The sequence below is a fragment of the Phragmites australis genome, chromosome 21 (genome assembly GCF_958298935.1).
Source record: "Phragmites australis chromosome 21, lpPhrAust1.1, whole genome shotgun sequence".
In the NCBI taxonomy this organism is placed as follows: Eukaryota; Viridiplantae; Streptophyta; class Magnoliopsida; order Poales; family Poaceae; genus Phragmites; species Phragmites australis.
This window is the reverse complement of record NC_084941.1, coordinates 24835460-24850600: the sequence shown is the minus strand read 5'-3', so window position 1 is coordinate 24850600 and position 15141 is coordinate 24835460. Positions and strand designations below refer to the sequence as shown.

Sequence of the window (15141 nt, the reverse complement as noted above, 5' to 3'; positions counted from 1 at the left end):
TTAAAATGTGTTTAACCCCCATATCTTCCGAAATAACAAGCTAGCTAGATTTAATTTCACCAATCCAAAGGGAATTTGTTCTTGATTTACAAGTTCCTGATCTTATTCTTAAATGCATAAATGCAGTTAGCAAGTACCGGTAGCTAGTTTTGCATGAGATGGTTTTTGTGTTTAGTGCACGCAATTGCATATAGTTTTGCATTGCTTCTCAGGTTCCCTGCCAGAGTATTTTGTTTACTCAGAGACAATGAACCACCATACCAGTTGGGCTCAATCTAAATATTGCTGACATATATGCCAGTTGGGTCGGGCCTTTCAAAGCATTTTGTGCTTGGAGCCTTAGATGTCTCAAGGCTAAAGCTAAAAGCTTCAGGAAACAACGCTAGGCAGTATGTCTCAAGGTGGCTATCAATGGCAAATGCTAACTGGATCCATCAGTTCTTCACCTATTGTGTCCAAGAACCTTTTTGAGTTGTCGCGAAATTAACGACACCCAAATCAACAATGAAGCGTCAAATTATATAGAAGATGAAAGCAGAAAACATAATGTAATTAGAAACAGAATCCTGTATCTCATGAGGCCCAGCTGCAACATTTTGTTGAAAAGAAGCCTTCAGGTAAGCACTGAATTAACAATTTACACGGGTTGGGCACACAGCAACCGAGCCTTTCTTCTTCTGACACCGTCCCAGCCCCAGCCCACATACTTCATTTCTTGTTTCTGATATGTGCCTCCTCTCATAAAAAGGCCTCGGCGCCTCAGGCTAACATCCATCCCCTTGATATGTACATACTGGAAAATCTATCTACTTGCCACTGTTACATGGCTGGCTGGTTGCCATCTGTTAATGTTCTGGTCTCCATCTCAGCAAGCTTCTCTACGCTTCAGCTCCCATTTAAACGTCTCTTGTACTTGCTTTGCACGAGGCTTAGCAGGAAGTCAGTAAATATGTGCTCATAACCTGGCATCTTACCATATCCTGCAGAATTTAAACCAGAACAATCAGAAAACACAACGTTCAATAGCAATATAGTGCATTGCTAATAATTGTCATGTAATATACCTTGAACCTATTGACCGGGTTGAAAAAGGTAAAGAAGCTTATGCAACAGAACATATTTGAAGCTGATTTTGATATATATAAGTTTAGCCAAAGGAACTTTCTTATCTCGATGTAAAGCAATCCAAGCGAATTCATGTGATTTACCATGCTATCCTTCATGCTCGACATGTCCTCTACTTTCACAAGGAGGTTCTGTAGCTATAACATATATATAACATGACGCAGTGGGACCAAAAGAGACATTATGCTTAGCTGCTATACAAAACAATGGGTTCTGAACATAATCAAATCCAAATGATGATTTACACCCCAGACGTACATTGGCAGGGATTAAATTTCAGCTAAGTAGAGCATTCGTGGACAAAGCTAGAGTATTTACAAACTACATACACTATAACCACCCTGTGTGTATACAGCGAGGGGGAAGGAAATAGAGGGGACCAACAATATTGAAAAAGTAACTTACCAGGAAAATAGTTGATGTCAATGACATAGTACCGATCCTTTCTTCCATGTTCTCTAATCATATCTATGTTAAACAGTCTAAGACCCTGATATGTTTTACAGTGTCAGGTGCACACAAATGATAGCGTTGCATCTGGCTAACATGAATGAGATTTACTCTTACCAGTCGACGTCGGAGCTCCCTGCCGAGTTTCTCTAGAAGTGGCTTTGGGGGAAGTTCTGTCATAACAGCAATAAGTTTCTTCAGTTACAAAAATATGATTAGCATGAAAATTAGAAAGTGGATGTCTATACCTAGACTGAATAACTTCAGCACATTATTTTTTTAATGGGCAGAAAAATGACAAATAGGTCATTCATCAGAGCATACTGTACAGAAGGTCCAATAGCACAACTATCCTCAAGTAAAAGTACTCAGGTGAAGCAAATAAGTTGCAATAGCTTAAATCAATGCAAATTTCAAATTGATTTCACCAGCACACAAGCTTTACCTGTAATGCAAGGGTCAACATCTGCATCATCCGCATTATTTGTGGCACAGGAAACTCTTGGGAACCGGAAGATTCCGTCATTGTTTCCCAAGTCATAGGTGTTAACATTAGGAAGAGAAAACCGGCGGACAACCCGTATTGTTTCACCAACAATATATACCTTAAATAGGATCCCACCTGTACAGACAACAAAGTCAGATTCAGCTTAGATCAAAGGTTTGCAAGTACACATGGGAGAAGAATCAATGTTTACCATGGTTGACAAATTCCTGGAGAACTAGAGGAGGATCAAGCAAAGGCAGCGATGCCTCAACATAAGCAAGAGATAGTTCATGAGATTTTGATGTTCCATCAACTACCAATGGTTTGGCAACTGCAAAAAGATGAGTATTATTCACATCAGAAACATCCAGGATTTTACCCCATCTTGTTTTCAAAATATGTTACATCTGATGAACAAGGAACCAGAAATAAATGGACGTGACACTCTAAGGCATGGCCGGAGATTTGTCAAACGATAGAATGTTGTCTTCATCATTAGTTGAACTGAACGAAATTCAATGAAAGAGTGAGGTTTTGTAACAATAACCAACCCCATAACACTCCATCCCGAGACCAGCCTCACCTCCATTCCCATGCCACTAGTAAACACTAACAAGAACCAATTTAAAAGCTAGTATGCAAAGCATTTTTCAACAAAAGATTGAATAATTTTACATGTTGACACATAAAAAACCTAGAGAAGCTGCGCAAAAGAATTTAAACTCCTTATTTGTTTGATTATTGCATCTCCTGCTTGAAGGGTACACTTGCCATAGCAATCAAAGCAAATGAAGAAAATTCCAGGAGAAAGCCTAGTTCAAAAACAAAACAGATAGACAATTCTGTATCAAAATAGCAGATCACCAAAGGAAGACTATCTCTAATAATAAAGAAGTGGCACTTACTGTTTCTAGAGCATCTTAACACTAGGTCACATTTAACTCGGAACATATAAATTTTCGTCAACAACATGTAACTATTTGTGCCCCTATTGAAAAATTTAGATGAACCAATGTACAAATATTATAGGATAAGTTCAGCATGGAAAATTCTAGGCATAGTACATCTTTACCTTTCATGAACTTTTGCACACTATTTTCATGATTTCTCTGAGAGGAGTAAAAGGCTCATAATTAGAAGGTGTGAATGACTCACCCAAGGGCAAGGTTAGTCCAGCCTTGGCAACTGCATCAGGTATAGAAGACGGATCTTTCATGATGACCAGCTGTCGTGGAGTGCAAACCTCACCTGCAATAATTAATCGCAAGAAATAATCAAATGAAAAGGTCAACGTGTTATTTTCCTAGGAAAAAAAGATGCATAATGCATTTCCAGCTATATGCCATTACAGTTTTACATTTGTAGCAAGTTAGAGAACCATTATGAGACTTCAAGAAAGCAGAGCTCTCCAACTAAGCAGTGTCTCTGATCCCATGCCAATACAATTATTCTAACAGTCCTACCAATAATTTCAACACTTGACTAATTGGGAATTAACCTTATACCAGTTGAATTTGAGAGCGCATCACCAATTATAGCGTTCCTTTTACTCATGCTGTTATTACAGGATGTGGACAGTAGCTCTTTTTTTTAAGGATCAGTGGGATCACTGTTACTGAGTTACACTGGATCATAACATATCAAAGTTAACTTACACAAAAGAGCATCATAAGAGCAAAGAGAGCCTATCACATAAATCTATTTGCTAGTACATGAATTGCTATATTAAAAATTACAAAATTACCATAGCCATTGGACAAGTTCAAATCAGCAACTTCTTGAAGCATCGACTGGCGATTATGCAAATTTTGGATAGCATTTGGTGGGTCAAGGACAGTCACTTCTGGATGCTCTTCGCGATAATCCTTCAGGAACATGAAAGAAGTGAATACAAGCAGAAAAAAATAAAAAAGCAACTCCCAACGTTTGGAATGTTTAAGATGCAAGCACTGCAATAAGCCTCAAAATGTTGCAATCAGGATTTTAATTGAATCATAGTGCCAAATTGCATGTTGAAAACAGAAAGAACTATACAAGAAACATATTAGTAGCAACACAAGATGTAGACCCTGTTCTGAGGCATACACAACTACACATTGCACACAGAAAGTTTCCACTTTGATGTTCAAGGCTTACCTCCAGAACTTGCTGCCACTCCTTGCTAGTAAGCTGACAAAAAGAACGGACATAACTCAGTAAGAAGCAAACAAAATCAGCACAGGAGTATAAAGACATGTGTTGAAAACAAGATGAAGGATGCAGAAGTATCTCTTATGAGGTATGGGATAGAAAAGTGCTGGAAGTTCAACAAAACCTAAGTAAGAAATATGGGATATCCAGAACTGCAATATCAAAGATTTGGTTTAATGAATCTCAAAAGAAAGGCAAAGTGACTGACCTTGTGCAAAATAATGTCAAATGGGCCTTGTTCTGAGAGAGGGTGAGACTCATCAATTGATACAAAATGAATGCCTTTCTTCCTGAACAAATGCAGTATTACAAAATACTCATCAAATGACAACACGACAAAGCTTGTAAGAGCACACAGATCATAATAATACAAGCATGCACCAGATAAAAAATAGCAGGATCATTTAAAAGCAACAGGATGAAAAAAAATTCAGCTAGCTTCAACACCACACTCTAATAAGTACTAATAAAATTGAAGTGGCGAGGATAATCACAACATAAAAATACAATTTAAGAATTTCTGGATATACCATAAGCTCTACTTGATTTTGAGAGCAAAAACCAAGAAATAATGAATGAGATTTTTGTGAAACCTCTTCAAAGGAGTCTTAAGGCTGACAAACAAAATTAAATATATTGGTTTTGTGTTTTGCTATGGTCTTATATCTCTGTAGTGGCCTGTAGACTCTGTATTCTGGATGTTTTACTATAGGTTTTGTTGATTCAGTAATATCTTATTCTTCCAAATATAGCCAAGAATATTTGGAAAACTTCCATTAAATCACCAACATACGTTATCTGCTGAAAGAAAACTTCACTGCTATGCCCCAATACACATCATCTACACACTGACCCTAATGATTTAATTTGTTGGAAGCCAAATCACTAATGGTTTTCAAGTACATGAGGTAACATATCACAATTGTAAATAACAAATCAGCAAACACCACCATCAAGGGCTCTCTAGTTAGGTCATATCACACTAATGATTTTAGAAATTAAAGAAAATGGCGTCGCACCAAATCCCTTCTTTTTTATGACAATCAATTCAATAATTGCAAATGGGACCAAGACTGCAGTCATATGCTAGCATGCTGCAATGGTTCAACTAAAGCAAGTAAACCTTGTAGACTAGAATTCTATTTTCTTTACATCATATCGTTAGCTGGCTTAGAGCGAAATATCTAATTTCAAGCCCATTCTAGATATCCGTACTAGATACTATTAATTGGAAAGGCATTGAGAACAACAATTGACACTTAATAGACAGTGCTGCAAAAAGGTGTTTTATAGGCTACTTGAAACAGCTTAAACCCTTAAATGGAAACAAATTCCTAAATTCACCTGACAGGACATAGCCTTAAAAACACTTACCAAAGCTGCAAAAAGGTATTTTATAGGCTACTTGAAACAGCTTAAACCCTTAAATGGAAACAAATTACTAAATTCACCAGACAGGACATAACCTTAAAAACACTTACCAAAGTCTTACTTAAAATACTTATAAGCGAGGAAAAACTAAACTAAATGCACTACAAAAGAAGTAACAAATGTTCCCTTCTCACAGAAACATAAATGTTCCTTGTTCCATTTCCTTTATTTCCCTTTCCTCATCCTTTGTTGATGGGAGCATGTATCAGGTCTTGGTAGTCAAAATATCCATACTATAGTTTAATTTGGTGTCAAGCCTAATTCAAGGAAGTTTTAGACTTTGGCAACCAATCCGAATGGATTTTTTTTCAGCAGTGATCATTATAAAGACATATCTAAGAAATGTGATGTCCTTATCCACAAGAATATTCCAACATGAGAATCTCAGATGCCAACCAAACACGATGTGCATACAAAAGTACCCATATTTCCAAGTTGGCACAACAATAAGCTGTAAAAAAGAGTCAACACAACAGAAACGTAACGGTGACCACTGATCACTTGAGTTAGAATTAACAATTCACAAGCAAGCCCCCCAATTTCCTTCTAATACTAATAAAATAATAAGTCCAGTTCTTCTCAAACATAACACATGCTGAAGCCACTCTCACAATCTAACTGACTCCCACAAGATCATGTGACTCCAATTTCATCGCTACTCCTTACTGAGATGGCGATTAGGAAGTAAAATCCATCCAAAACCTTAGAAATCAAGTCACTTTGTCATAAAAATACTTCCCCATTTCATACCAACTGAACCAGCACAATTCAGTTCTCCTTGAAGAAATGGCCCAACAAGGGGAACAACACAATCGATCGGCAATGCACACCAGAGTTCAAAAGCCAGCACAAGTATTTCCCCTAGGGTCACCACAATTTCCCTACCCCGGGTCCGGAATATATTTATTAAATAAAAACCCTCATCTTTCTCCGTCAGCCAAATCGGCGACCACAGCACACCATACGCCTCTCCGCCTGCGAGAACCACACAAAAGATTCCGGCTTTGACGCGGGATCATGTCCTGTTTACCTGGCGAGCGCGAGCAGCTTGGGCTGCAGGAAGCTCTTCACCTTCTTCTTGGTGAGCGCGTACCCCACCACGAGCCTCTGCTGCCCCGCGGCGGCGGGCGGCGGGGACGGTGACACAGCAACCGGTTCTCCCACCAACGCCGCAGCCGCCGCCGCCTCGTCGTCCGACACCTCCCCGTGCAGCCTCATCCCCGCAAACCTAACCCCAACCGTCGCCCCAGGAATGGCGACGAAACCCCCCCCCCCCCCCCACAACGAAAAATACCTCGAAAAATCGGGAAAAAAATCCGGGCAAAATCCGGCTGCGATCGGGTAGGAGGAATTCGCGGACGGGGAGAAGGATTTAGGGTTGATTTGGGGAGAAGAGAAGATGAAATTTTTTGCACAGAAAGTTTTTTGGTTCTTTGCGTTTAATGGCGATGCGAGGAGAGAGAGAGAGGAGAGGGAAGGTGGGGGTGGGGAGAAATGGAGCAAGCGGAGGGAGAGCGGGAGGGTATTTGTAGACGACGAGGGGAGCACAGAGCTGCTGCTCGGATCCTCTGCGGCCGCGCAATTCTGTGGCTCCTTCACTCTGATCTCTTAGCCTCCCCTAGTTTCGTGTCTGTCCTTGCATGTGCGATGCGACTGCTTGTAATTCAAAACTTACTTGTACTGGACACGTTCATACCTTTTTATAGAGTATTTGTAGTTGTCTTGGTCATTAGTCAATAGACTTACAACATACCTGCGTTTATCGACATACATGCTTTTGTGCATGTGAGAGAACATAAGTTTGTATATGGTACAATTGTGCGCCTATTTCAGTAGGAAGGAATAACCATTTCTTTTACTCTAAGTAGTCGAATTTGCAAACGTGTTCAACCAGAAAATATGGTTCACCAAATAATAGGAGTCATTTTGGAATCGTCAAGTTTTATGTTTGAAGTTTGAATCATTTTTTTCAATTATAAAGATAACGCACACGCATATCACATTTAGATTGTTATCACAAATTACAAAGATGCCCTCTAGACTAGCGTGGAAGATATGTTCCGTGACAACAAGAAGTTATGTATCATCTCCTTGGCGGCTGAGTTTCACAACACTCTGCAAGACGATCTTCCCGTTATGACATATTGCCAGCGTCTCGAGACCATCGCGGATTCTCTCGGCAACCTTGACCACACCATCATCGACAACACCCTTGTCCTGACCATCCTCAACGATCTGAACGAGTCATTCGCCACTTTAAAGAAAATCATCACCAACAATATGATATCATAAGTGATGAAAAATTAGATTAGTAATGAAATTGAAATAGCAAAATGATTTAACATAATGGCATAGGGTGATGTACATGTATTGCTAACATGTTGAATAGATATACTTGTGATAGCATAGAAATATGTTGCTTAGATATGCTCGTGGTAGCATAGTAATATTTATGGTTTTGATATGAATACAATATACTTATGTGAGTGATGTTACATGAACTAATTTTAAGTTAAGTTGGAAAGAACGTATATTCGTATGTGGTTTCCTGTTATGTTCATATGTAGGTGTGTCTTGAAGGCGAATGTGACTGATGGCATGATCAAAAAAATTAGTTCAGAAAGAAATCATGGTTCTATGCTACAAGATTTTTTCAACTTCATATCTATGTATGTATGGTGTAGTTTTTATCATGTCTATCTAAATCAAATAAAAACTTTAATTAAATTTTGTCATAGTTAAACTCTTTTGACTACTTTGATCATTGAGAAAAAGTGCCAAATGTGAAGTATCAGAATTATGAGCTAAGTGCTAAGTAATAGTTGATAGGTACAAGATGAAGGAAGTATGCATTATCATACTTCTTAGCAAGACTTCTTATCATTACATTTTCATATGAACTTAGAAGAAGTTGTGTATGACTAAGACCTTTGCCCTTAAGCTTCTGATTGTCAGAATGCTGACATAGGCTTGGTTTCGTTAGAAAGTAAGGAAAATGGTGTATATAATTCCTTACAATGAATTTCATATCCTTGCAATCAATCAATTAATTAGTTTTTCAAGCATCAAAAGGTTGCAAAGTATCAATATTTTTTAGATTAAAGTAATTGAGATTGAGAGACCATGCCTTACAAATAAATTGTTAAGTATACTTGATGTCTAGTTGTGCTTGCATCATATTTTTACATGTGTCGATAGGTTGGTGAAAATATTTTTGATAGCATGGCTTGGATAATTCACTACGAATATTTGCTACATATGTGGATGATTCACTACGAATATTTGCTACATATGTGGATGATTCTCTATACTATGTTCGTGATGAATCCATTGTGAAAGGGAGAATTTTGGGATATTGGAGAGATTTTAGAGATTTTTTCACACTTCCATCTTTTCTTCTTTTTAGGTGGATATTTTTTTTATAAGAATGGGGAAAATTATGGATCTTTTGTGATAATTTTTTGGTTTTCATTTTGCTTCTTGAATTTAAAAACATTTTTTGTGAAATCTGCCAATGTTCAAATAAGGTTGCCAAGGGGTTGCCATTGTTTTTCATAAGGTGGAGATTGTGGGATCATGAGTGATGAAATATTGGATTAGTGATTAAATTAGCATTACAAAGTGATTTAGTATAATAACATAGAATTATGTACATGTGTTACTAATATGCTGCTTGGATATGCTTGTGATAGTATTGCAATATGTTATTTAGATATGCTTGTGGTAGCATAGTATTATTTATGATTTTGATATGGATGCAATACACTCATGTGAGTAATGTTGCATAGACTTATTGAGTCAAGTTGGAATGAACTTGTGCTCATATGTGATTCCGTGGTTTGTTCACGTGCAGGTGTGACTTGAGGGAGAACATGGTTATTGACATGATTTGAACTAGGTTCAGAGAGGAACTAAGGTTCTTATCATCAAGTATGTCATATATGATGTTTGGGCTAGAGAACAATACACATAGAAACAACATGCACTAGAGGCGCACGTGGAGTTAGTGGTCCAAGCCACATTATAAAAATAGTTTCATCAACCCATCTCTACATATAACAATATAGTGAAAGCACAACTTATGAAGTATACTTAGCTATTTATTTGCAACAAATGGTCTCCTAATCTCAACTACTCCAATCCTTAAGAATTTTTTACCACTTATATTTCATACATCTTTTTGGTGCTTAGAAAACTAATTAATATTACTTGTATCATGAATACCACTTGTAATAACATTTATAAGATTATTTTACAAGAAATTATATGCACTATCTTGCCTTACATTCCAACCAAGCCTATGCCAAAATGACAATAAAAAACTTAATGTCAGTGGTTTCCGTAATGCACAATTTCTTGCAAGTTCATATCAAAATGTAATGATAAGCAGTCCTGTAAAGAAGAAGTGCAACACTGCAAACTTCCTTGATATTTAATCTATCAACTATTATTTAGCACTTCATCTCATAACTTTGATACATTACTTTCATCATTTTTCATCAAAGATCAAAGTAGTCAAGATAGTTCAACCATAACAAATTTTCTACACCATATAGGTATAGATATGAAAGTGCAAGAACCTTATAGCATAATAATGGCTTCAAATGTGATATATGTATAACATGCAACGCTCATTGCTTTTTGTTGTTTTCTTTTTTTTAATTTTTGAAACACACAAAAGAAAACCAAAAGCAAATAGAAATACACTAAAAAAAATTCAAGAACTCTTTGTCAAAATAATCCCATAGGGTGAATAACCCTAAGTTCTGCATGAAGAAAAGCAAAATAAGAAGAATCCAATTGTTGTTCAATATCCAAACGGTGGAGTTCCACATTCCCTTTTTCTACATGATCTTTAAGAAAGTGAAATCGAATATCAATGATCTTTGTAATAAAATGTTGCACATGGTTCTTAGTAATAATTATAACACTAATGTTACCATAAAAAAATAGAACACTACCTAAATTAACCATATAATCTTTAAGTATAGTAAATATCTAAAGAATTTGTGAACAACAACTAGCAACATCTACATATTTAAATTCAACAGTAAATTGTGCATCAGATGATTATTTTCTAGATGACCATGCAACAAAAGAATTCTAAGAGAACAGATAGGCTACGTTAGCATAAAACAAAAAATTCTACTGCATTCAACCAGTAAACCATGCGAGTAAGAGATCATAGATTGTTATCACTAGACACACAGTGCAGCAGAAGAAGAGTTAGAGTAGACCGATCCAATATAGTGTGCATTGATGTAGAGGAAGCAACTCCCCGACAAGCTTCGAGCTTCGCCATCACACATTGCCACCACCAATCCAATTAGCATCACGGTAGCAACAACGTCTCTATTGTATCCGCACATCTTGGGGTGGAATGTCAAATGCCGGTGTGCTAGCGCCGCACGTACAACTAGGGTTTCAAGAGGTCTGGTGGAGAGGGTCTGACTAGGGTTTCAGAGTGGATCAACCATACGCGCACCTTCCCACGCTTCCCCTTATATAGATCTTACTATGGGCACCCACGTTGATATCCCATCAAGACTCTAGTCCCTCATGGATCACAATCCAACCAAACCCTCTTACAGATACAATCCACATGTCTTGTTCTAACTCATTAAGTATCTAACTTGTTTGGTTCATATACAAATGACTAGCAGTCCCTAACAGAGTTTATTGACTACCGAATATACATAAAGATTATATTGGCTGAACCTTAATATACACCTGCATTAATCCTTTTACCTCACAATATCAGTCAAGCTCAAGGCAAGACGCGTGTCATCCTTGTGATAGCTCGACCATTCACTCAATCTTGTAGTGGATTACTCAACTCATGATTAACTACTTAATCACATTGGTATGGTCATGCATTTTATAATCTACTCACAATGAGGGGCTCCAAGATATCTCTCTTTATATATAGGATAAGCAAATTCCATCTTAATTGCTCACACCCTATGACATATTTCATGGTGAATCCAAAAGCTACCTTTATGACTACCCAATTACGGAGTAGCATTTTGCAGGCCCTAATTATGCTATTACACATTATGGGGATCAATGACGATCTCAAGTCTAAGGATCATGCATATACACTATTTGAGATTACAACTGATAGCACATCATATAACAATCCTATCAATATCTCAAAATGGGTTAATCCAACACCATGTTCTCTAACATGTGTTTACATTATTGATTTGATATCTTTATATCTATGATATATGAAATATGATCATCAATCAATACATGTGCTAATCTGTGAATCATTATCATTCCACATAATGATATATAGACTATAGATCATTTAGAATAACATCACAATAAAATAAAGAGCTTCACAAATAAGTCACATACTTGCTAAACAATACAAATGATAATTATCTAAGGAACCGAATAACACATAACTCATAAGTATATAAATATAGACGTGATACAAATAATCTCTATTCTTACATCTAGGGCATATCACCAACAAGAATTACCCAAGAAATGTCATGTATCAAATGTGATTTTCTATCAATTCTATGACTTCCAAAATCAGCATCATAAAATGCTCTTAAGCTAATAAATGAAGAAGCAGAAAGCCAAATACTAAAATCTTAAGTGCCATGAAGAAACTTGAATATTCATTTAACAGCTTATCAATGTGAAGCACGTGAAAAAGCTTAAAAATGAGTACATAGACACACAACAAATTATATGTCTGGCCTTGAAGCAGTAAGATACGAAAGTAATCCAATCATACTTCTATACTACTTTTGATCAACTGGCTCATCATCCTTGTTAGGATCAAGTGTTGTAGTCGCTCTGATAGGTGTCAAGATTGGCTTGCTGTTGTTCATCTCAAAATGACGTAGCATATCACTTGTATACTTACTTTGATAAACAAAAGTACCCTCTTTTGTTTGTTTGATTTGAAGACTTAATAAATATGTCAATTCATCTATCATACTCATCTCAAATTTTCTAAACATGGTTTCTAAAAAATAGGACACCAAAGAATTAGAAGAACAACTAAAAATGATATCATCAACATAAATTTGAAGAAATAGTATATCATTATCATACTTGAGCACAAACAACATCTTATCCACTTTTCTCATTTCAAAACCCTTTTCAAGCAAAAATATTTTGAGTGTATCATACCATGCTCTAGGGCTTGTTTCAAACCATTCAAAGCTTTTTAGACAACTTGTACACATAATTGGATATTTAGAATGTTTAAAACTAGGTGGTTGCTTAACATAAACCTCCTAATCAATATAGCCATTAAGAAAAACATTTTAATATCCATTTTAGCAAAGGCTAAAAGAATTCTAATAGCTTCTAATATAGTATCAAGAGCAAATGTTTCTTCAAAATCTAGATCTACTACCTATGTCAAACCTTAAGGTACAAGTCTAGCTTTGTTCCTAACAATGTCATTCTCACTTTATTTATTTTTTAAAACTCATTTAGTTCCAACTAGTGTATGACCTTGAGGTGGTGAAACTAACTTTTAGACTTTGTTACATTTAAAATTTTAAAATTCCTCATGAATGGCATTGATTTAAGATTTGTCGGTTAATGCATGTAAAACATTTTTGGATTCAAAAGAAGCAACAAAAACTAAATGAGCATGAGAGTAAGAATCAATAAACCTAGACTGTGTAACTTGCTTATGAAGATCTCCAATCATCTGCTCTAGTGGATGATTTCGCTGAACATAAAAAGGAGTTGTGACTCTAGAAGCAACATCTAGCATGCACAGATGATGTTGGAGCTTCAGGATGTCCAACTATAGCTGATGTAATTGATTATGTCGAAGGATCTACAATTGCTTGTGTCGGATGAATCAAAACTTCATCCTCCTCATGATCTTCATCTACAAAAATGCTCTCAGACTCCCCTTAAACATGTGTTCCTGTACCTGAATCATTTGGTCTAGTGATAGGACTAGCCTCATCAAAAGTATCTTCACAGATTTCAACAATTTTGTTAATTAGTCTCCAAAATAAGCATACAATAGTCACGTATATAAGCTGGATATCCAAGAAAAATAACATCAATAGATCTAGCTTTAAAGTTATCCAAATACCAAGATTTAAGCATAAAGCATTTAGAACCAAAACCTTTGAAATGAGACACGCTAGGCCTACATTCAAACCGAATTTCATAAGAAGTTTTACCTAATTTAGATCTCAAGTAAACATGGTTTCAAATATAACAAACAGTAGATATAGCTTCAACCCAAACCTTCTTATGAGTGTGAATTCATCTAGCATTATCTTAGCAACTTCAAACAAAGTTATATTCTTCCTTTCAACTACACCATTTTTTTGAGGTATTCTAGGTGAAGAAAATTGATGCTCAATTTCTTTTTTAGCAAAAAAAAAGATTAAAAGAAGAATTTTTAAATTCAGTTCCATGATCAATTCTAATCATTCTAAGTGATCCTGTGTGATCAACATATAATCTAAGAACTAAGCCTCTAGAATGATTAAAAGCCTTATCTTTAGATATCATAAAGTAAATCCAAGAATATATAGAGTAATCATCAATAATAACAAGCACACACTATTTATCTCCAAAAGACTGAACTCTAGAAGGTCCAATAATGTCAAGGCATAAAAGTTGGCTTGAAACATTTGTCATAATCATGGTAATAGGTGGATGTCAATCTAAATTCATTTTACCATGTCTAAAAGAAGAGCACACTAACTCGTTATCACCCACAAGCTTAGTCAAACAATGTAATCTAAGCCACTAACATGAGTGAGATGATCAAGATCAACATGACCAAGTATGCAATGCCAAAAGAATAATTCTTTAGATTCGCTAGCAATGAGACATTTAAGTTTAGAAAATAGTGATGCATCAAAATCAGCTTTAAAAATTTTACCAAAGCGCAAGATTCTAAAAACTAGACCACTTGAAGCATCTAACACTTTACATTCACTTTTTTGAAAGCAAATCTCAAGATGAATCATTTGTGAGACAAAAAGTAAGTTGTATTTCAACTTCTCAACAAGAGCAACATCTTTGAATATAAACTTATCATTACCTGCACAATACCTTTTGCCACATATGAGCACAAGTTCTTTCCAACTTGACTTAAAATTAGTTCATGTAACACTACTCAAATGAATATATTGCATCCTTATAAAAATACAACTACGCTAGCAGAAGCATATAAACCAACTATGCTACCACTAGCATATCCAAAAAATGATGCTACACAAGCACATCCAAGCAACATCTTAACAACACATGCACATCACCTATACCATTATGCCAAATCACTTTGCTTTCTCAATTTTATTACTAATTTAATTTTTCATCACACATGATCACACAAAAATGACGATTTAAGCTGTGAAAGGGCAATGATGTCGCCTAGAGGGGGTGAATAGACGCTCTTACAGAATTAAAACTACTTTTACTATTTGGTCTAAACTTGCAGCAAAAAA

At 36.1% G+C, this 15141-nt stretch overlaps 1 protein-coding gene across 1 annotated transcript; it reads right to left on the bottom strand.

Moving 5' to 3' along the window:
• Window positions 1-500: 500 nt before the first annotated feature.
• Window positions 501-7195, bottom strand: LOC133903379 (inositol-tetrakisphosphate 1-kinase 1-like). Its single transcript, XM_062344734.1, has 10 exons — window positions 6714-7195; window positions 4461-4542; window positions 4199-4231; window positions 3807-3927; window positions 3218-3310; window positions 2274-2393; window positions 2021-2197; window positions 1693-1748; window positions 1531-1615; window positions 501-980 (listed from the first exon to the last, which is right to left on the bottom strand). The coding sequence occupies exons 1-10, from the start codon at window positions 6899-6901 to the stop codon at window positions 886-888; spliced, it is 1050 nt and encodes a 349-aa protein (XP_062200718.1). The 5' UTR covers window positions 6902-7195; the 3' UTR covers window positions 501-885.
• Between the last annotated feature and the right edge of the window lie 7946 nt (window positions 7196-15141).